Source organism: Centruroides vittatus, unplaced genomic scaffold (assembly GCF_030686945.1).
Source record: "Centruroides vittatus isolate TY-2023 unplaced genomic scaffold, ASM3068694v2 contig_751, whole genome shotgun sequence".
Lineage (NCBI taxonomy): Eukaryota > Metazoa > Arthropoda > Arachnida > Scorpiones > Buthidae > Centruroides > Centruroides vittatus.
In genome coordinates, this window is record NW_027122488.1 from 454,456 (window position 1) to 479,762 (window position 25,307).

General features: G+C 29.6%; 1 protein-coding gene across 6 annotated transcripts in view; it reads left to right on the forward strand.

Moving 5' to 3' along the window:
* Positions 1–25,307, forward strand: part of LOC136981316 (protein abrupt-like) — a 135,479-nt gene that overhangs the window by 85,658 nt on the left and 24,514 nt on the right. Inside the window, exon 4 of one of the 6 annotated variants that reach the window (XM_067277625.1) lies at positions 15,272–15,627. In XM_067277625.1, coding sequence (XP_067133726.1) covers positions 15,272–15,612 — 341 coding nt within the window. In that variant the 3' untranslated portion in view covers positions 15,613–15,627. Of the gene's footprint in view, positions 1–15,271; positions 15,953–25,307 lie in introns of those variants that run through there. The other 5 variants (XM_067277624.1, XM_067277623.1, XM_067277626.1 and 2 more) reach the window with 5 other exon arrangements.

A 25,307-nucleotide genomic window follows, 5' to 3' on the forward strand; every position in this document is an offset into this window, starting at 1 on the left:
AATGAAGAAAACTGTAAAATCTTGTATAATCTCTGCATTGTTCAAAATGCAAAAAATGGCAAGACAGTGGCTAGGACTGCAAGTATACTTTAAGATCCTGCTGAAATGACAAAATGAAACAGTTATACAGTAGATTGCTTGGAAATTGTGTTTGAATGATCTACTGTTCTTCTTCAGACACTGAAGAAATCAGTTCTATCATGCCTGGATTTAGTAATGGCAGATCAATCACTACTGTCAGGGAAGGAAATTTTGTATTAGCTTGTCATGAAATATCAACCTATTATATTCATGGAAGCTGTAGAACTATGGAGTGCACAAATAGGCAAACCTACATCTTGACAAACTCCTAGCAATGAGTTAGTCACACAAGAGTAAGTGAAAGCCTATGTTGATGCCAGTTCAGCAAAAGAAGCAGTTTGCATGGGCTAGGGAACACCTATCTTGCATGGAAGCTCAATGGCAGAGGGTGATTTGGTCTGATGAGTCACCCTTTCCAGTTCTATATGGAAATATCAGACATAGTCATCATCTAGCCAAATGAAGGACTTACCCAAATCTGTATGAAGCAGAAAGTCAAAGTTTTCAAGCATAGTTCAAGTGTGGGAGTGTTCTTAATATTCTGGCATTTGATATTTGGTTCCATATGATAGGAATGTTAGGATGATTTCACACTATGACCAACTGGACTGACTCAAAGTCATGTTTTCATGACAATGACAACAGTAGTAGGTCATCTGACTAGTAGTACCAGTTAATATCTAAAAAGTTAAATATTTATAGTCAGATCAGAACAGTCTGCGATCTAAAGTCAATGAGAGCTTCAAAGCTATAACCCAACTTTGGATATATGAAAACTATCAAATTAATCAAATAAACTTTATATTATATTAATATATTTCTAATTTGTTTTTATTTTCCCTTTTATTTATGCAGTTCTGGAAGTTTCTTCCAGAATTGCATAAATAAACATAAATTTATAAATAACTGCATAAATTTTTTATGAGAGCACACATGACTTCAAAATAAAAAACGTTATTGACATAAATGAGAAAAGATGGCAAAATTTAGACTTTTCAGAAAAGTTTATAAACAAATTAAGATCATATCTGTGAGTTGTAATTGGGCAGATTATAAAGTTATTTTTAAAAAGTAGAAAAACTTAAAATGATTGGCTGGTGTTTTGATCATTCTGATTAGTTGTAATGAATCAGCACCAACATAAGCATATTCAATGTGAATGCTTTGCCCGCTAGTCAGTCTGATTATAAGATTGGTCAGACTGGTCTGGTCTGTGTAGTCAGTCATGGTGTGAAATTGCCCTTAATGTGCAATGCTACCAGCAGTTTTGCGACAGCATTTACTGCCTTCCATAGCCCATCTTCAGCCACAGGGAGATGTGATCTTCCAGCAAGTTCTAAAATTGAATCAATTCCTGGAGTGGGTTCCAGATTTGCCTGTTCTGAACCCAATTGACTTTTGGTATGTTCTCAAGAAAGAGATTGAAAACCTAAGCCCCGATAAAAAGATCAGCTGAAGACAACTTTGGGAAGCAAAGATCAACATTCCACAAGATCATTGCCAATGTGTACACTGCAAAGAAAAACCTACAAAATGATAATCATATATGAATCTAGGTGTTCATAAATTTATTGTCTGCAGTACTTTGGAGGAGTAATGCTTTCAGTCTTCAGGCCTGTTATAGTGACTGAGCCAATTTTTTTGTAAATCATAGCGCAAGTAGAGTACTTTATTTATTAAACAAGTTTCACTTCAAATGCAAACAAGTTCAGTTTTCTTACCATTTATTATAACCATGAATGGATGCATGTATATTTATTGCCATGAGGAAGGTATTTCAAATGTTGATAGCCAAACCTTTGAAGTTTTGAATAAATAAAAGTATGAGTGCAATGTTATCCCAGTATACATGCTATAAGTTTGTACAGTGTCTTTTGGCTATATTTCAAAAAAGGCTCTCCACACCATGAGATATGGCATCATCTTTTGCCTCATCCTATGAGACTGAGGTTCAAGTCCAAGATTTATTTTGAGGAGAAATCTATAAAATGAGATATGCAGAGGTGTTAAGCATCTATTAAGCACTACTATTATCTGTTATGGTATCTTATATTATTTATAAATTTTCAGAAGTAAGTGACCCAGTGGGTCATGGGTGGTCTAGTCCCTTCTAAAATAAATCTTACTGGTAATCAAGTTCTAGAATGGAATGCATAGAAGATTCTCCAATGAGTTCAAATTTAAAATTTATAAAGCATCCGTGAAATGTGTTTATTTATAAAGAACACATTGCCCAATATGATAACTGCAGACCTTAGGGAATGAAATAGAACTTTTAAAATGTGGGAAATAACTTGGCATCAATAACTTTTTGATGAAAAGTAGATTTGCAAAGTTTAGACCTAGCATAGCCACTTCCTATCTAAACCTTAGCTATATCATCATCTATGCCCATAAACAAACCCTATATAGACAAAATGATGATAAAATTATAATCTCAGCCATATTATCGTAACATTTTTAATTTTATTAAAAAGATACTTTTAATTATGTTAATTTTAATATTATTTATCAGCCTTATTAGTTTCTTTAAATTATTAAAAAACAAAAACCGTAATGTTTCCAGCAATAAAAACTATTTAATAATAACGTTTTCGACTGTTTTAAACAGCCATCATCAGTTACAACGAACTTAAACAAAAAAGAATGCAGAAAAAAATAGAACACAAGCAATACAAAATATTTAAAATTCAAAAAAAAATTTTTTTTTTTTTTTTTTTTTTATTTTATTTTTTTTTTTTTTGAATTTTAAATATTTTGTATTGCTTGTGTTCTATTTTTTCTGCATTCTTTTTTGTTTAAGTTCGTTGTAACTGATGATGGCTGTTTAAAACAGTCGAAAACGTTATTATTAAATAGTTTTTATTGCTGGAAACATTACGGTTTTTGTTTTTTAATAGTTTATCTTTCCAGTACTAGTTTAATTATTCTTTAAATTAACTTGTGTTTTCAACTAGAAATATTAAATTATTATGTTGCTCAGCTGATACTGGTCCAAGTGCTATGCTGAACTAAAGTCAAAGCATAGCTACCCAAACAAGTGTTACATTAAGCTTCTGTGTTATTGGTGTGTGTGTCAACATCTAGAAACTTTCTAACAATGTAACATGTTCAATATTGCAGCTTTCTGTAGTGCTATGTATGTTTTTTATTAAAGTTTAATATTTCTAGACTTTTGTGTAGTATATGTAGTATAACACTAGTGGAAGAGAGGACCACAGGGACAATAAATACCCAGTTCAGCCTCCCAGCTGTCTTATTTCTTGGATGAGTGGAGAGTACTTGCCTGTTGTGTGCATTTTTTGTTATAAGTATTTGGAATGGAAATGTCTATTATATAGGCAGGTGATCTTACTTCATTAGTATTATCATCATGGTGTGTTGGTTGATGGAGAATATCCTACATGTCATATATATCAGTGCTTAGCACTAAGCAAGACCAAGGTCAAGACATAACTACAAAACAAGCTATTATGATTATTATTATTTTAATAAGTTTACATCAGGGCTGTGGAGTCAAAGTCAAGAGGAATTTCTAGCCGGAGGAGTCAGAGTCGGGAAAAATGTGTCGACTCCGACTCAGGCATTTTAAATTTAATTTAGTTTTTTTTTTATTTAAATGAAAGAAAATTTATTTTATATTTAATAAGTTTTTAAAATGTTTTCGTATTTTGTTATAATTCATTTATTTTAAATACCAAATGCAAGAATTTAATTTATTAAATATATATCAGAAGTTTTCTTTGTAGTATTTGTGTTTATTAGTTAAATTATTTTGACCCAATTGAATTTGAATATTATTGATTCATTCCTTTATTTTCCCTGCTCTAAATAAGTTCTCTATTTTTCTGCATGAGCCAGACTAATTGATCAGAGTATATATTTTTATTTTCTGAACAAGGGGCCGAAGTAGCTAGATAGCACACTTTTTAGTTATACTAAGTTTTCTGGAAAGGTGAAATTGAAGTGCAGATGCTGTAGAATAAAGATATGTAGATGTAGAATTTTATCGTTCTCCCTTTTTCCTCTTATTAAATATTTGTTAAAAATTAATTTTTTATGTAAATTAATATTAATGTAAGTTAAATATTAAAAATACTAACTATAAAAGTATTTGGATAAATGTTCAGGGCTCCTTTTAGAGTTTAGAGTAGGGTAACCCTCTATGAGCACCTATGCCCCCCATAAAATGACTTGGTATTTAATTTTGCTGGAGTTGGAGTCAGCCTACTAAAATTATCAGGAGTCGGAGTAGAGTGTTTTTTTTACCAACTCTGCAGCCCTGGTTTACATTGACTTTTTCTAACATCTCTTTTTAAGGTTGTTGTCATTTAAATTTAAAAGTTGGAACATTCTTCTTTTAATTTAATTTAAAATTGATGCTGTCCAAATAGATAAACATGAAAAAAGCATTTTCACCTGTTTTTAGACTATTGGTAATTTTCTTTAAAACTAGTTGATATACAATACATTGCACTTGATGTAAATGTGTGATTTTACACTTTTTACAATTATTTGTTTAAATTTATTTCAATGATTTTTTTATATTAATGAAATTTAAAATATGAAATGCCATTCATAATGTTATTTTTTAATTAAAAATTTAACTTTTATTATTTAAGAAAATATTTTAAAAATTTTATTAGTTAGATCAGTAGTTCACAAACTGTGGCGTACAAGATCCTTCTGGGAGGGACCTGAGGAGAGTGAAAAAGGTTATCATTGTAGTTTGGAAATAGTGTAATCATTACATCAAGATTTGATTTTATTTAGGAATAGTATCTCTGTATGCCATTTTACTGTTGTTTTTTCCAAATATAATTGTGTACTATCAAAAAACTAAGGAAACCATAGTTTTATTAGAATAAAATACATCCTAAGAAAAATATAAGTCAGTTTACTGTTGTGGAAAGTGTAGGGGACATAAGAATTGTTTATAAAAGAAAAAAGAGGGATCTCTTTGAAAAGTTTGTGAACCACTGTTCTAGATTTAGTTCTTATAAAATAAATACAATCCTTATTGCATTTTAATGGAATGAATGAAAAATAATAAAAAATTTAAACAATAGAGTAACTTTTTATTAAATGACACAAATTGCAAAATTAGAAAGTATTCCAAGAAACTGAAGGTGGCATTACTAGAAAACATTAAATAAAAAACAATAAGTTGTGGAAAAGTAACATGATTTGCTACCAGTGAAAATAATTTATTGAATAAGGCATTAGAAACCAAATATCAAAATCAGTTTTCTTAAATACTTAATGAACTATCAATACACCAACAGAAGTAGTGGCGGGGGAGGACCTAAATTTGATGTGGGCAAGGTACATTTCATGAGGCCTTCTGGTGGTGCAAGAAGACTGATTTTTATAAAATAAAAAGCAGTTGAAACTGTCAAATTTTTATTCATAAAAATGCAAACTATATTCTTTGACTAACATTAAAGAAAAATTAAAACAAAAAAAAGAATTAAAGAAACAGAAATTTCCTGCTTTTAGCCTTACTGAACTCTTTAATAATTGTATAGTAATTCAGCTTAGATGCTATATATGCTTCAATAGATAAAACTGCCAAAGCTGAAAGTCTTTCCTGATCCATTGTATTTCTTAAATAATTTTTTATTAGTTTTAATTTTGAGAAGCTCCTTTCTGCATAGGCAGTACTTACTGGTATTGTTAACAAAATTTGAATGACAATGTAAATATTTGGGTAAATTTCTTTCAAGTTATTTTCTGTTATGTATTGGAGAAGCTGTTTCACATCTTTAATGAAGTTGGGTAAATTTGGGATCGTGGTTTGTAATTCTTCATATAATTCGTAAGGTTGGAAGTCACTGCTTTCACCCACTCGCAGGACTGAGTGTAAATCTTGACAGTTTTTTAATATTTGCTTTCTTGGAATATTTTTTAACTTGCTTAGATCATAGAGAAAACCAAAAGTTTCAAAATGTTGATTTAAAGACATAAATCTTGAATCCATATTGCTTATTATAGAATCAATTATGGTGTTAAAAAAATTTGTTTCATACCGGCTTTTAGAGACTGTATAGGTTGATTTGCTGCCTTCATAATCAAACATCCTTTTCTTTTTGGCTATCCTTTCATTTTTAAAGTCTTTTGGTAGTTGATAACTGCTATTCTTAATAAATTGACGAGCAAGAAACAAGAAAATTATCATACGGGGTTAAACAACAAATATTGCTATAATTACTAGCACTTTTGACGAAACTATTTCTGTCTTCGTCGGGCAGATAAAAAAAAATGGTTAAAATCCTTTTTCGAACCAAAAATTTTTGGAATGAAAAAACCGCTTTAGAACTTTGGAACAAAACCAAGGATGGAACTGAGCGAGAAGAAATTTAAACATGCACGCGTGGTGACGTAACACATGCGCTATAAATTACTGAGATGTGGAGCTAGAGGTGTTGCCTTAATCTGTTATATAAGTTGACCCACATAACAGGCAAATCAAGCGTGGGAGTGTTGCACGGATTTAGTGCAGCGGTAAGAAAGGCCTCCCAAATAAATACGATGCTCCTGTTATTACAATGCCTGAGCATCACCACCTGGTCCCATAGCGGGGTGTATAGGTGCTGTAACACCATTCTTGCTAGTTCGGTATCTCCTTTGCCTGCCCTGATGGAAAGTTGGTGTTCGGAAATACGACAAGCCAACATTCTAGTTGTCGCACCAACGTAGTGGGTGTGAATACCGGATGCAGTATTTTCCAGTGGGATAGAGTAAACTCCAGACCTCTCAAGTACGGAGGTAGCATCCCTGTCATTGCAATGGCAGGGATGCTACCTCCGTACTTGAGAGGTCTGGAGTTTACTCTATCCCACTTGGAAAATACTGCATCCGGTATTCACACCCACTACGTTGGTGCGACAACTAGAATGTTGGCTTGTCGTATTTCCGAACACCAACTTTCCATCAGGGCAGGCAAAGGAGATACCGAACTAGCAAGAATGGTGTTACAGCACCTATACACCCCGCTATGGGACCAGGTGGTGATGCTCAGGCATTGTAATAACAGGAGCATCGTATTTATTTGGGAGGCCTTTCTTACCGCTGCACTAAATCCGTGCAACACTCCCACGCTTGATTTGCCTGTTATGTGGGTCAACTTATATAACAGATTAAGGCAACACCTCTAGCTCCACATCTCAGTAATTTATAGCGCATGTGTTACGTCACCACGCATGCATGTTTAAATTTCTTCTCGCTCAGTTCCATCCTTGGTTTTGTTCCAAAGTTCTAAAGCGGTTTTTTCATTCCAAAACTTTTTGGTTCGAAAAAGGATTTTAACCGTTATTATCTACCTGACAAAGACGAAAATAGTTTCGTCGAAAGCGCTAGTAATTATAGCGATATTTGTACACAGTTTAACGCCTGAATGTTAATTTTCTCGTCTCTTGCTTATTCAGAGATCGGCGTGAAGTCCACCATCATTGCAATTTTCATCACTGCTATTTAACTGCTGTGTCGGGCCGCTTTGAACTATATCATGACGCTGAGAATCCGTAATGGGAAACGTCCACATTCTCGGATCCGAATTAACAAATGCTTGTTTAACTACATCAATGGCATTGCTGCTAACTGGCAGAGAACTATCTCAATCTGTTCTTCGTGATCGTGAATTATATTTTGCTCAACATCAACACAGTAATTTCAGCGTCAGATTCTGATTGGCTAGAGTTTGATCCTATCTCTATTTCCGACTGTTGTTCAGTATCAGTATTCAGTGCATCTGGAGTACTTTCCAAATTCAATTGAGTCTCAGACGTGGCCCTAGTACCAACATTAGTAGGTTTTACAATAATTAACATGTCCACAATGAATTTAAAGAAATGGACTCAAGTAATGTAATGTAATGAATGACAATCGGATTAATATAATATACTACTTTTACTATATATGTGTAATAAAAAAAACTTGTAAAGGAAAAGTCAGATTCTAGCACAGCAGATTGAAGATATAGAACAAATAATATAATATAATGTATAATTTTATATAGAAAACTATAAAAATATGTGTGTTATTATTCCTTACCTTATTCTTAATAAATAAGTACAGATACCATTGTTTTTCTTTACATCACAAACAAAATTTCAAAAAGTTCTGAACATAAAACAGTTCTTTCCTTATTACTTAGCATTGACCTACAACTACAAACTTCAAACAAAAACCATTTGTTGGTAGGTCAATGGTTTTTATTAATTTTGGTTCAATGTACCAGACCGATCAATAGACACTACCTATTTATTTAATAACTATTAATCATTTCCAAACAATGAACCATACTTACTCTCACATCAAGTACTGTCAGAAATACAAAATAATATCACATACGTATGGTGCAAAACTGCATGCGATACTTTGATTGGCTTTCTAGCCATTGAGAAGCATGAAAGTAACATAAACAAACAAAATGGGAAATCCCCAGCTCTGGCTGGCGGGGATTCCCCGTAATAGCAACGTTTTTATTTAGTCTAGTAACATCAAATGTTACTAGACTAAATAAAAACAAATTTGGTATGTCAATATATTTATAGTTTTATGACGAATAAAATTTTTTCATTGCATTCACAACGTTTAAGTAATGCATAAACCTTCGAGGCACGAGGCCCCTCAGACCATGAGGCCATAGGCAGTGGTCCACATCACCCACGCCTTACGCCGCCTCTGAACAGAAGGTGTATTGATAGTTCATTAAGTAAAACATTACATTTTAAAATATTAATATTTGTAACAATACACATTATAAGAAAATTTTAAATGAACATATTTAAATTAAATTATATGTAAATAAGAACAAAGTTTTTGTGCTTATTTTGAAGCTTGTCTGGGCAGATAATGAAGTTTGTAAGTGTTTTAGAATAATTTATGCATATTAAAATATATATAAAATTTTTTTATATTGCAGACATGTTAGTCTTTAACTGTAGTATGATACTTTATAAAGACTGTTAACTATAACAATGTTTGTCAGTAAATGTGATGCTGCAAACATGTATAAGTCAGAAGACAAAATCAGTTATTAAAGATATTATAATGAATAAAATAATACAATATAATAAATAGTGCAAGATTGGATTATTTATAAAAAAATTATATTTTTTAAAAATGAAAGGCCCTTCTTATATGTAGTTATAACTTTGATCATGTATCATAAAATGCTGTATAATTCAGTTTGCCATTCAGTTTTAAATTCTGCAGAGAGAATGCAATATCTAATTGATGATTATGATGATGTATGATTAAAAGTTATAGTTCTTGGAAAATAACACACACACAAAAATCTGATACTGGATTTAACTGTAGTGAATAAAGATAAAGTTTGAAATGCATTTATGTTTTTTACAAATAATAATCAGTAACTATTCTACTACAATGAAAATAAACATCGACTCTGATTAACATGGATGAAAACTAATGTAATTTATATGAATATTAGCCTCTACTGCAGATAATTTTAAATACTAATGTAAGTTGAAGGTAAGAGATATATTGAACTTTATGTAGATACTTTACTATATTTGAAATCACATTCACTTTGTATTTTATTGATATTAAAAAGAAGCTAACAAATAATTATTAACCTGCAATTTTATCCAATAATACATGTACTGTACATATTTTATACATCTTGGTTTTAATCCTTGTTTTTTTCTTGTATTCATACTTCTATATATCAATTAATGGATTATCTTATTATTATTATTTTTTTTTACTTCTAAACAGAAGATTCAAAATTCCTTTATTTAATAAATTAAATTAATAATTCTAAAAATTATATCTTCAGAAATAAACGAGTTAAAAATTACTCTCTTCTATTCAACTTTGAGAAACTTAACACAGAGATGGATCACAATTCAAAATTCAATATTTATTCCTTACTATATTTTCCAAATTCATTTTGCCTGCTGGCCTCATCAGTGGATACAATGCTGTACATTATTAGTACTTTTATACTCAATCTCATGTATCCCAGCATGCATCTATGCACATGCCAGCATTTAAATTAATTGTATTTACATGACTTACAATGCAGTAGTGTTCAATAATATGTCTTTTTACAGTATTTTAATATTCTATCAATTATACAATTTGTAATATTACAATGTTGATGCCTTGGAGATTCACTTTGTTTAAGTCTAATTGCTGTTTCATGTTCTTTTAATCATGTTTCTAGTTTCCTTCCAGTTTTGCCTATATAATATTTTTTAGTTGTACATGTCTGTAAACAACTCCTGCAATTTCCAAGGGATTCTTTAAGTATTTGGAATCTTCTTTATTAATTAAATTAATGGTGTTAGTTAATCTATTTTTTTGTTCTCCTACTAAACCAACAAAATATTTTTTAAAAATGTTTTTATATTTCTTATAAATTTTAGTAATATATGGGATCTTAATAAACAGAATATCTGTTTTTTGATATTTAACATTATATCTGTTAACTACATAGGAATCATTATTTAATATTATTAACCTTTATTTAATATTATTTCAAAGCCTTATAATGGCCTTTCAATAAGTTATTTCAGATATTTTAGTATTGTTTTTATACAATGTTTATTTCATCCAAGTTACTAACTTCTTATGATTTCCTGTTATCAGAGTAGATGCAATGTGTTATAACAACTTGGTGTGATCTTGCTTTAGAATTAATATATTGCAGCCTATGTTTTAAAAAGTAGTTTAGAATTCCATACTTCAAAATCACTTTCTATCACTGATGAAAATGAAAAATTTTACTTGTTATTGAATATAAATATGTACATATAAATAATAACCAAGCATAATTTTTCTAATATCTAAATATGTACATGCCAGATTTTTATGAATTGTTTACTAATTGTGCTAGAAACTAAATTATTATTAATACAAGCAGTTATTTATTGTGACATCATCACAATGCCAGGCTGCAATTTTAATCATATTTTCAATTTATTTAATATAAAGTACAGGGTTAGCAAGAAATAAGTTTTCCCTTTAGAGAGCTCTGGAGTGCATTCTACTATTCGAAATGAGACAAAATTTGGATTACAGATAATTCAAATGATGCGCTTGACATTTTAAAAAACAAAATTGTACAAAATTCCATCGATAAGGGGCACTGGAGCACACAGAAATATTGAATATGTAGCACTGAAACACCTTCATTTCGAACAATGTGCACTAATTGCAAAACCATATTTTTCACAGCTGAATGCAGTGAGTCTGCTGGTATATCCAGAATATGACACCAAATGCTGTCCTTCAGATCTGGCACAGATGCAGGTCTTCTATGGGAAATCATGTCCTACAGGAAACCCCATAACCAAAAGTCGCACAGTGTTTCACGTGTTCAACATATGCAAAGAAATACCATTCATGTTAGTGCCACCTATCGATGAATTTTTGTACTTTTTTTAAAAAGAAATATCAAGTGCATCATTTGAATTATCTGTAATCCAAATTTTGTCTCTTTTCAAGCAGTAGAATGCACTCCAGTGCTCTCTGAAGTGGGAAACTTATTTCTCGCTAATCCTGTATATGCTCTGCATTTTAGTAGTCTTGTCTCTTATACTTTTTCTGTTAACTGTAGAGTCATGCCAGTAATCTAACTCACTCCATTCTGGGAAAAATTTTTGAATTGAAATCTGTGACTTCTGCTTCAGACCAGAAGTTAGTATATAGTTAATTGGGACCTCCTGCCTCTAAGCTTTACATATCTGGTCTCGACTTTTATCTATCTAACTCCATTTTTGAAATTAAGGAAGGACAGACAGATGGATGCCAGTGGGAATTTTATAGGTCTGCAATTTGAAAATTGCAACTTAATTAGTTGGACACAAGATGATGGACTAACTGCTAACCTTAGGGACAAATTATATAGTTTGATTGATGAAATTGTTAGCCTAATGATAGCTGGAAAAATTGGCTTGTAGACATTTATATATTGAGTATTACACAAATCTGTTTTTTACTTAAACACAATTGTAAAATAAAAATAGCAATAAATTAGTTAATTTGTATAAGTTTGAGTTCTCATCAAAATTATAAAGAATTATATTGATACTGTCTACCATTTACTCTAATAACAATTTTGAATAATAATAATAATAAACTTTTTCAGAATTTTACAATCTCATTCATGGACATCTGCAGAGGGGAATAAATAGGGTACTTGTCCTCTCCTGGGATAGAATAAAAATTCTACAAATTATAATTGTAAAAGTGATTAAGATACGTAACCTTACATTCGCAACTATGGGACACTTTGTCTTTTTGAATTGATGCAATATAGTATTCTATAATGTACTTGCAAAAAAAAACCCAAAAAATTAAATAATTAAACCAATAAATTTTTGTTTGTCTCTAAGTCAGAAAAATTTCTGCAGTTGTCCATGTCCTTGTTAATATAAGCAATGTTTTTTTTTCTTTTATCTATAATAATGTCTTTAATATATCATGGCCAATATTTTATTTACTGAAACTTTTTCATTTCTCAGATGCATCCATAATTCTTTCTTCATTTCCTAATTGTATTATATTAACAGTTAATTTATATTAGGGCTTATCACACAAGTCAACACAAATACAGAATTTATTAGATTCAATATACAGTTAAGTTACAAAGGGAGATTTTACAAAGATTAAAAACCAATATGTATGTTAAAATTACATCTAGTGTGCATTTCGGACTATTGGTAATCCCTTATCAGTTGGTGCCATAACAATAGAACCTTTCATGTACAGTACAGTCAAACCTGTTTTTGTGCGGGGGATAGGAACCGCATAAAAGAAAATGCATAAAAAAAAATTGTGCGAAACTTCACGAGTGGCTATAAAAAACAGTTTTCGCAACTCAATTAAAAAAATATTTTTTTAATGCGGTGAATAGGGACCGCATAAAAAAAGTCTCACGTAGAAAATAACTCGAAACCATACGAAATAACTAGGAATTGCTTTTTTAACTCCTTGAGCCTTTTTCTGCAACACCTAATGGGGAAAAAATCCTCTAAGAATTTTAATTTTTATATTAATTAATTATTTCCACTTAAATAAGAATCTAACATTAAAAAGTTAAAAATAATTGTTAAATAATGATTTTATTTGATAAATATAGCTGCTGGAAGTGTTATTTCATTTAACAAGGCGTGAAATTTCACACCTGCAGTCTAAAGCTGGAGGGGAGCTAACTTACCACATCTGTTCAAATATAACATAATATTTATGGTTTTTATGCTATTAAAATAAGAGGGAACCGAAATAAACGTATGAGAAAAAAATTTTTCTGAATAAAAAATGAAAAAACCTGCTGATGTCATAGAAAAGAACCAATAGAGTTTTTAAAAATTTTACAGGAGTCAATTATGTTCCAATTTGATTGAAATTTTCATATACCGCACAAAAACAGGTTTGACTGTATACTATTTTTGTATTGTTATAGTACCAATTGATGAGGGATTACCAATAGTCTGAAATGCACATTAGATGTAATTTTAACATATTGTACATATTGGTTTTTAATCTTTGTAAAATCTCCCTTTGTAACTTAACTGTATATTGAATTAATAAATTTTGTATTTGTGTTGACTGGTGTGATAAAAAAAAAATCAGTTAATTTATATTAGGGCTTAAGTTAATATAATATGTTTAATAAGTATAAAAGCAAAAAGCAAAATCAATATCCTAATTGTGTGTTGCTATTCTTCTTTTAGCTTCGTAATTTATGTGTAATTAATAAATGTTTAAAAAAACTTTGGAAAGAGAAATATTATATGAAATACTTTATTTTCTTTATTATTTCCTTAAATAATACCAAAACAATTAATATTTAGATTTTTTAAATATTAAAACATAACAAATCTTTATAAAAGTAATAATTGTCGTTTTTATAAAATTCAAATGCAGATTATAAAAATTTATGACTTTTTGGTGAAAAGTGTCATGAAAATTAACTGTTGTCTAATATCAGGATTACTGACACCAGTAAATTTTTTCTGGGGAGAACTGGCAAACTTGAATCACATATGCAAGAGTTCTTAATCCTTTTTTTATAGGCAAGTGTATGATTGTTAGAGGAAGGAGGAGACAGGAGACTAGCCTCTGAATTTCTCTTCTAAGGCATGACTTTTATTTAAACCAAAGAATTATATGTATATTTCTTATATTGAATGTCCTGTTGCACATAACATCTAAAAGTGTGTTGGTCATGTATTCCTCATCGAGGGAGTGTGTGTGTGTGTGTGTGTGTGTGTGTTCATGTTCTCTGGATGGATGAATGGTTGTTAAATATCCAAGTTCTTCACAGTGGTTCCAGAAGAAAAGTTTCAGTTGCACATTCAGCGGGGTTGGGAGATAGTTGGGATTTTGAAATGGAAGCAAACTTTTTTTTTAATTTTCTTTTCTTTGGTAATTTGAACTAGGTTTTCTTTTTTGTTGAGATGATTTGGTTGATGATAAGAAGACTTCATATAATCAGTAAGAATGGAACTTATCTTGGTTAGTTGTTTGTACTTAACTCTGTATAACAGAGTTTAACTCATGGAGAGTAAGAAGGATGGAAACAACTCTCTCATCTGGAGGTTTGAACTTGACTTTCTCATTTTGTCTTTCCATTTGACTAAAATTTCTGAAAGATCCTTCTTCAGATACTGTCCACAAGCCCTTGTTGGTGGAAAGTCAACTCATCTCTTATTTCATCTCAGTTGAATCTTTGAACTGTTGCTGAAAGTTTATAGTGACTGACTTTTTCTCAAGGAACTTTTTCTCATTTGCCTGTCCAATGATATTTATTGTTCAACACAGTCAATAGAGTTTGGTTATCGATATATTTGTAACTGCATAGTTCAAAGTTCTGTTTGATGTAACATAACCTCTTTTTCTTCTAAACACCTTTTTTATATTTGATTCTCAAACACTATGTCCACAGAAATCACCAAATTTTTTTATTCTGTCCCCTGCAAATTCCTTAGTATTGTGAAAGAACTGACTTCACAATTCTAGCATGAAAATAATCTGACTTTTGACTTTAATTATGTTACTAAAATTGGCTATGGTGTATATGTATATCATAGCCAAATTTTATATTTATAGTACATAAATATATATTTTATATATACATATATTGTACAACAGTTCAAATTAAACTGTTGTAGTTTATTATTTATAATTTTATATTCTATTTGTTTCTTTTAAGGTTCAGGTGAAGTTGAAAATCAGCTGCTAATGTCAAGTGATATAATGTTTAAATCTCCTATAAAATGTTTCCAAGAGAAGATAAACAATGATGTGTCTCATCAACAGATCACTACTTTGTCATCATTACCAGGACATATGAATTCATATTATCAGTCAGTATGGACTGACAGATCTCAAAATGATAATACTAAACAAGCTGTTCAGGCTGTATTAACAGGAAAATGGACATTAAGGAAAGCTTCAGATTATTACAAAATACCACTTACTACCTTATGGAAGCGCGTACAGTGTGCAAAGAATAAGACATTAACAGTGAATGAAGTCCCCCAAACTTCATGATGAAAAATATTGCAAGTATTAAAACAGTATAATGTTATACAATTTTATTTTTAAAATTTTTGATATATGTAATCAGTATTATGGTTAGTTTTTGCTCTCATATTCGTATTTGCAAAATTTTAAGTTATTTTTTTACCTCACTCTTCATTTTTTGATTATCATAAATATAGAATATAATATTGTATATGAAGAAAATTCATAGTTTCACAGTAAAAAAAATCTACAAATCTTTTAATAAATGATGTTTCTTTTGAATATCACATTATGAATTATTAACTTACTGTTTTTGAATACTTAAATGATTATAATAATACACAGATGAATATAATATAATTCAATTATTAATGATCTATAAGTTTAAACTATAATAAATGTTTATTTTCAAGAAATTAAAATTACATTACAATATTATTGTATAATAAATATTTTCTTCTGGAAAATAATGCTTTGGTTTTTAACTTAACTAATTTTTTCTGTCTGTAAATGAATGAGGATTAGATTCAGAATTTTTTTTAAATATAAAACACAATTACTTAAAGAATAGGATATGTCTAAATTAATTTAAAGTCACTGTTTTGTTAAAAGTCACAATATCAAAATACTAATAAAACACTAATCTTTATCATCAGCCACTTTCTTTTAACAACAAAACATTTTCAATCTTTTACAATTACTCTGTACCTTCTGCTTGCATTAAGATATTGAAATACATTTTGCATACTAAAACAACAAATAAACAGAACTAAAATAAATTTATAAAAAGATAAGTCAAAGGCTTTTTTTAAATCTGCCAAGAAGTAATACCTCCTACATTATTACAGTTCAGTTGTTCAATATGATTTGTAATTTTTTTATTTACATTAGTAACCATATAAAACCAGATTTTAAGTTCACCTATTATTGTAATAGTAATTTCACTTAAATCTTTAACTTTTATTATTATTATTTAAGTTGTCAATTCAGTCTCTGTTTGCATCTCTGAAAATTTTAGCCATGATTCATTGAAAATATAAAATAAAATATATAATTGTTGTGTAATATTTGTATTAAAATATAATTTGATGAAGTTGTTTTACAAAAATTTTAATATTTTTGTAATTTTACTACTATGTAATTTATGTTGGGCAGTTCTGGCAGAAGTAAACAGTAGGGAGGATAAAAACTTTGACTCTAGCAGTAGCCTACAAGTGAGTCTGTTGTGAGGAGTATGCTTCAGTGTTTGTAGAACTTATTGTCCTATAAAATATTTGTATTGAAGTAAATATATTTGAGAAGTCTGTCAGTTTAAAAAAATTAAATTTAATCCATGGACTGCTGCTTTTCAAACTTCTATTTTCACATGTTTCAAAAAGTTTTAGAAATCTTCAATCAAAGATTGGTAGGGTTTGGTCTGAATTCTTTTGTAGAATTATATGATGGAGGATATGAAGCCAATTGGCCTTCCATTCTCCCTCCATATTATATTTTCTGCTTTAACTAGTACCAGAATCATTCAGTTGTTCTCAGTTGAGGCGCATTGTTTTAATGATGAATGTAGCATGTTCCAAGTTGATCAAAGGCAGCAATTGTATTATGAGTGTAGTAGAACATTGCCATATATATTCAAAACACATAATCTCCATTTGGATGATGCTTCTTTAAGAATGGGACTAGTGTCTTCTTGATACACTCTATACTTATATTTCTGTGTTAAAGTAAAGTTTAGATGGTGCAATGAAGTCCTGAGATTGTCCAAAAAGGGTTATGACTACTTGCATCAAAACCTTTGTTACGAACTTTGTTATGATGTTTGAACTTCATTTCTGACTTAACATCCTTTCCTTGTTTACAGTAAAAGTTTTTATTTTCTGTACATTCCGTGTAAAATTAGACATAACAACTTTAGATTGTTTTTGGGTCACAAATCTTTTTTTGATTTTCTAACTGCTTCACAGTGTACTTGCATGGAGAAATCATTTTCCTAATAACTATATACCTTTCCATTAATATTTCACATGTTTATTGGATATTATGAACTTTTGGCTCAGCTTAGAGAAACTGGTTCACCTTACCAATAGCAACATTGGTTAACTGCTAATGCTCTGCTTCAGTCAATTTAACCCATCTTCTTCCTCTTTCTTCAGCTCTGGATAGTGTTTTCTTCTCAACCAATCTCTTAATTATATTTTGTATTGTGTTTGTTGAAATTTTCTTACATTTAAAAGGTTTCACAGTGAAAAGTTTATCTTTCACCCTTCATCAAATTTCTGGTATAAAAATTTCCAATTATTTATCTACCTTCATCTTCTTTTTAAGCCTTCTATTTCTAAAAGTCAGAATTGAATAAACAACTCATATACAACAGTAAATCTGTACATTCAATTTCTTTTTGCACATGCATTGCAGAAAAAATAGAGGAAGTTATTCCAGATTTTTAGTTTACATGCCTAACAAATCATACATCACATAGGTGACCCAATAGTTTATAAAAGATTTGTTTGAAACACATGATTTCATTAATTTATTAATCAAAAATTAACATGCAGAAACTGGGTAATCATAAAGAGAAAAACATAAATTCCAGCACAAATTCTTTTCATCTTATTCAAAGGTCTTCATCAGGCTACATAACTTTGAACATGAAATATGCTCATAGAATGTCTACAAATGGAGCAAAGTACAGTGATACCTCAGTATTCGAATTTAACTTGTCCAAGTATCAAACAAATTTTTTCCGTAAGGAATAATATAAATTAGATTAATCTGTTCCAGACCTCCCCAAAAATTTGTTAAATTTGAGTGAAAAACATTTTCACTCAAATTTAACAAGAAGTTTACAAGCCTACATGCATAAACCATAAAAAGAAAACAAAAAATGCAAAGAAATGAGCAAGTTTACAGTGAAGTTTAACAGAGTTTTGCACTACTGGACGACTGACATGTTTCTTTTGTTTCAACTGGGGATATCTATACACAATGCAGAGTGACAAAGTGTGTCCATTAATTTTATTGGATTAAATGGAAATATTTTATATTTTTAACAGCTGTCATTACTTCATGTGATTTAAGTACAATTTAGTTATGAGTTGTGAAATTTAACACATTATTGCTAATGTGAAATTGTATTCTTGGTTTAAAGCTTATTTTGAACCTTATTTTTAGTTCATATTGACTTTATTTTACTCAAACAAAAAGTTTCTGCAGGTAAAATGCTTATCCAGCATATTATGTTTTTTTTTTTTTTTTTTTTTTAAGTAAACTGTCTTTTAGCATGAAAGTCATTTACTTGAAAAGCCATATACTATAGACAACATGCCTGCCACAGTGGATGGAGTATGGCAAGGGATGCCTCAGGCAACCATTAATCACCTCATTGATAGTATGCCTTACTGTATAGTTGTCCATATTCATTACTGAACAAACAGATGTCTGTTGCATATCTTTGATTGTTTTTTTAATCATTTGCATATGTCTCTCACTTCTACCAATCCTGCAATTTAAAGATTGCTATGTGCATTCCTTCATAGCATTGCAATTTCACTTTTGAGGAGTGTATTAGAATCAGTGGTACTGGAAAATGTATACGTAATAGGGATTGTAAAAAAAATGAATAAAAGATCACAACACAAATCTTATATTAACACATATCATCTTAGATAAAATTATAAGGTCAGAACAGAGATATACTGAATTTCACCACAAAATATTGATTGATACATTAGAAATCAGTCTCTGTACCTTTCTTAAGTATCACTTGCAGCAATTTGTTCATCATGAATTCTGCAAGGATTTTTAACAAACTTCTATCCAAGTTTCCCCATGAAGTCTGTATGGCATTGTTTGTTCCTCTGTGTTGAATTGATAATGTTTATTTTCAAAAATGTTGCATGATGACAAGCCCCAGAGATTCTCCATAGAATTTAGGTTTAGGCAATTCAGAACATCAAAATTATTGGCTGAAAACCACTCTTTGGTTCTTGCAGATCGATGGCATGAAGCATTATCATTGTTGAAAAATCCATTTGTCAGACACACACAGCAGTGATTATGTTAGCAAATGTTCCATAAGCATATCCTGTAATAATGAACAAGTCATTTGTGTATAAACAGCCACAATTGGTAGAAGCAACTGCAGCCAGACCATCACTGATCCACCTTCAAACTGACATTTTGAGAAATACTACTTTTTGTCATAACTATGATTTCATTAATATCGGAAGCCATATGATCCATCTAAGTTAAACTTCTAATCTGGAAAGACAACATTGTTCTATTTCTAATCTGGAAAGACAACATTGTTCTATTTCTAATCAATGGTTACATGCTGGTGAGCAAATGATGTGGTTTTTCTGGATAGCAGTTAAAGGAGGATAACTTAAATTTTATGAAGTATAATGTTTTGTTGGCATTAAGACTCTTTGGACTGTTCTGGAGTTACATGAAAGATCCAAAAGTATCACTATCTCTGAAGAGAAGCATTTGTCGTAACATGCAAGAGACATTGCTTAGTTTCTCTGGCAGTGATGATAGTCTTCCTTCTTGTTCCATATTCAGCTGGATTTTGTAGAAAGATGTTCACAATGGTCTTCAAATGTACTACAGTAACAGAAATTTGTGCTCCATTTTACCATATTGCTTTATTCTCTTAATTTGTCTTTATTCAAGCTCAGATAATTATGTACCTGTTTGCATGTTTATTGCCATTTGCTCCTGTCCTGAGTTTGAATTAACATTATGTTAATCTGGTTTATAAAGCTAGAGATGAATGCAAATTGTTTCTTGATTTACCTGTTGTTACTTGATGAATCACAAAAACATGGTATTGACCTTATACTTTTGTTTAAGATGCTGTATACTGAATTAAACAACAGACCATGAAATACATCTTCTAATTGATTTATTTAAACTCTGTTGTGCAATTGTTTTTCTTTGCCATTGATTCTCATCATTCGTTTTGTTTTATTCATACATAGCAATTATAACAAATTACAATACTTTTTACAACAATCTTGTACTTTTGTCCAGCACTGTATATATATGTTACATAGTCCCAATTTATGGTTTTTTCTATAGGTACTCACCCTCCACATGCAGATACTTTTCTCTATTGTTTTGGCAATGATGCTATGCCTTCAGAATAGAAGTCTTTTGGCTGACATTGGAGATACAGTACTACACAACAAACTCTCTGACTTCAGTATTCTGGATGAATTTCTTGTCTCCCAAGACTTCCTTCAAAGGGTCCAATGCCTAGAGAAACATATTTTTATTAAGTAAAATTCTATTAAAAATGTTGGAAATGTATAAACGGACACCAACCTCCACACACATCGACTTCTGCTTAATTAAACAATCTTGGTCTTCTCTTCACGATAGCTTCAGAAAGTGAGCGTATGCATAGAAAAACACCAAACAGGTAATAATTACAAGGTAAAAGATCTGCCTGTAAGCCAATTGATCCAGAATTTCTCAACCAAGTCTATTGGTTACATTTACCATGCTCAGGGCCATGCCCCAAAAACTTCTATTCTGCGGGCATTTTTGGGCATTATTGCCGAAATGGTGGGAGAAGTGCTATCATGTGGAGGTATCTAGAGAAAGAAACATAAATTGGGACTATGTCACATACACAGTTTCATTACCATTATAGTAATTCCAGATAGAAATTAAACTACATTCATATAATAGTGTAGTATGAAAATGATATAATGTGCATTTAAATTTATTTTTAAAGATAAATGTATATAAATAGTGCTCCACTGTATTTCTATTTCAAGGGACTGGGCCAAAAAGATGTATAATTGAAATCCAAGTCAGTGTGCATCATAAGATGACAGAACTAATTGTGTTTATAAAAATTCATAACAATACATCTTTTAACAAATGTTCATCATTTATTTTATACTTTTATTATAAATAAACAGTACAGTAATTCTTTTTTAAGTCACAGTGGGATTATTGGCCACATAGAAATTTAGGTATCTTATTAACAGCAATAAATTACAAGGTGATTTTTGCTTATTCAAAATGAATATGCTTCTGTTAAATGGATGATATGATATTCTCTACTTTTGATATTACAAGATGCTACAAATGAGACTTCCCTTATATTGTAATTGCTTCACATGCTGTAGCTAATAATCTATAACTAATTTTATTTCTCTGAAGAGAGAATATATTTAGTTGGATGAATTTTATACCATTTAATTCTGGAAATATGGAAGTGGTGCAAGAATAGAACAAAGAATATGCTCTAGAAATTCTGAGTACAATTTCTAAAATATTGTAATACAGTAAATCTTCACTTAATTGCCTATTGCTTGCTTAAATATCCACAGGCAATTAAGTGAAACATTTTTCTTATAGTACAATAGTATCATAAAGGTTAGTTTTCACTAAACAATTTCATCAGCAAGATGGATTCATACAGACTATTGCACAGCAATGACCCGTTTATGAATGTAATTATGCTTATGGTAGACATTATCAAACAACAGTAAGTAGGAAATGTTTTCTGTTCAAAAGTCAGGGTGGCTTGCAACAAAATCTTTATTGAGCTTGGTAGGAAAAAAGTTCCTTTTTTTACAATCTGTCTTGGCATGCTAACATTTTTTAAAGTAATAATAATATATATGGGCAAAAACTTCCAGCTATTTTAATTTTTCTGTAATTATAATCTTGTTTGCTATTGAACGGAATACTTATGGTGGAAAACATCTAGTGCAATCAATGGACTTAAATGAAAAGGATGAAATTTCAATAAAAATTTCATTCAAAACAATAATGTCTCACCTAATTGCACATGGGTGATTAGTGATGATGAACAGTACAGTATCTATTATCTTTGTTAGAAAGGAAGCAATGTATAAATGAAACTCTGTAATGAATTTAGATGTATAAATGAAAAACACACAAATAATGATCCACTGCATATTCATAATGGAAAAAACTCTTAAGTCAGCAGTGAATTTCATATCATATCAAGCCAATGTTTTCCACCCAGTTTATGGACCAGTTTTGAACAGTATGAAGGAAAATAGAATTTTTAAATTTGTTTGAAATAGAATATGATATTTTTTAGAAATATTAATAATCTTATATATTCTAAATAAAGCAAAATCTGAAATATTCAAACAAAAAACCTTTGGAGAATACTTTAATGTTGGAGATACTTCAATGAGTTTTTTATAAAATTGGTATTATATTATTATTAAAAAAGAAAAATTATATATGATATAAATATTAATAAATAAAATAGATAATATTATTTATATTGCATAAAATATGAAGGATTACATATGAAATTTGAAAATCCTTATTCATACTCTACTTTATTCAGATTTTACAATTTTTCTTCATATTGTTCAAACCTGAGAATGGACTATAAAATAAGCTGAAAATTTTAGTTCAGATATGAAAAGTTACTCACTGAATTTGATAAACACATTTGTTTTGTTTTACTTTCTTATTATAATTAAGAAATATTTCTTTCTACAAATGAATAAATACAAATTCACAGTCAGATTCTCATTTTCTTTTCTTGCTGAAAAATATTCTGTTTTGGGTAAATAAATATTCTGGAAGATAACCATATGATTTGCTTAGTATATTCATTTATTATCAAAACCTAGACAATATTTTTTGGTATGTTAATAAAGAAAAAGTGTTTATTTTATTTAGAATGGTACATTTTAAATTTATAAATAGCATGCTTGTGATTAAAAAAAATTATTCTGATTTTTTTCAGATTGTGAGATATTCAAAATAGATTATTTTCATTGAGCATCATCATTCATTCTTTAAATAACATTTTTAACTCACAAGATAAATATTTTTGAATGGTGCATTAAATGTTTTTGTGTGCATTTTTTTAGTAATTTATTCATAAAATATATTTGTAATTTGAATTAACATATCAAATTTAGAAACAAATAACAGAATCATGAACGATCAATGTAATATACTTATTAATTTTGAGATGTGAAGAAAGTAAATTGGAATTTAGATTAATTATCATATTTGTTTGAAACATATTGCTCTTGACAGTTATAGTAAATAAAAATTTATGACAATATTTAAGTAAATATATACATATAAGATACAAGCATAAATAAACCAGCCAGTAATTGACCATCAATGACCAATCATGAGTTGGTTTACATAATGGACTTGTTTGATTTTAATCAGCAATATTTTGTTTGCAGTAGTCAATTGCAAGAATTAATAAAATAAAAAATTTATCTTAGTTCTTATTAATTAAAAGAAACAAAGAAAGAAATTATTCTTCAGAAAAACTGTGTTTAATTTTATATAACAAGATTTTTCAAGGTAAGTTTATAATCTCCATCCATGTTTCTTTCTAGATATATATATTTTTAAGTCTTAATAAAAATTATGTCTTTGAATTTTGTTTGAAATTACAGTGGAACCTCGCTTAACGAGCATAATTCATTCCAGAGTTTTACTTGTAATGTGAAACACTCATTAAACAAAACAATTTTTCCCATAGAAATTAATGTAAAATATGATAATGCGTTCCATGCCGAAAAAATGCTCAAATCTTTTATGTATAACATTTATTCAAAAAAAATTGTACAATATACATTGTTAAGAAGTGTGAATCGTCATCATCATTCCTTCTAGCATGGAATGAACCATCCTGGAATGAGAATTCAATTTGCAGAAGACAAAAAAAAATCACAGCTAATATGTTTGATAAACACTCCAAACAATATGCCAATTTCTTGGGTTACGTAAAGGCTATAATTAAATATTAGAAATTAATTAATTTGACTAGAGGTAGGCAGTTATGTTTCCATCTCGTATTAAATTTAATAATTATAAATAGTTAATTTTGAATTCAGACATTTCTAAAATTTAATTTGGAATCCGTCATTAAATTTAATGACCCAAGAATTTGACATATCGTTTGGCGTGTTTATTATATAATGGGCTATGGTTGTTGATGTTTATAAGTAATATGTGTGAACATAAGTTTGGAAAAATATGTGATTACAAGCGACACTAAGATGCTAGCAGAACGAGTGCTAAACACAGACTGATGGAGCATGCGCACAATTCGGGACTTCCCCTCTCCTCATCACTCATTATGCGAAACATCGCTCATTAAGTGAGGCAAACTTTTACAATTTATTTTGCTCGTTGTGCAAGGTGCTCATTAAGCAAGGTTCCACTGTATTAGAGTATCAATTATATTTTATTTTTTTATGGAATGAAAATTTTATTCAAACTCTTCAAAAACTGTTTTTACAGAGTTCTTTAAAATATTGATTTTAAAAAAAAAAAGCAATTTAAATTGGATTTTATCTTTGAAGGGCTTTCTTAAAAAATGTTTGTTCTCCTAATTTTTGTATTCATCTATATTCTGGATAAATTTTCTGATATATGAAAATCAGAACAGTCTATAAAGAATCAAAAAAACTGCTATTTTTAAGATTATTAAAGAGTTTGGCTAAAAACATTTTTTCTCAAATAATCTTCAGCATCAAATATAATTTTTTAAACAAAACAGAATATTTTTACAATTTAAATTTCTACCAGTTCAAATAATTAATATTATTTAGATTAAATTAGTATTTAATATTCAAATTTATATCAAAATAATTTATTGTTTTATGCAGGGGTCACCAAACTTTTTTCACATTGGGCCACATAACTGAGAGAATGACAAGCGTAGGCTGCATAACTATTTTGTT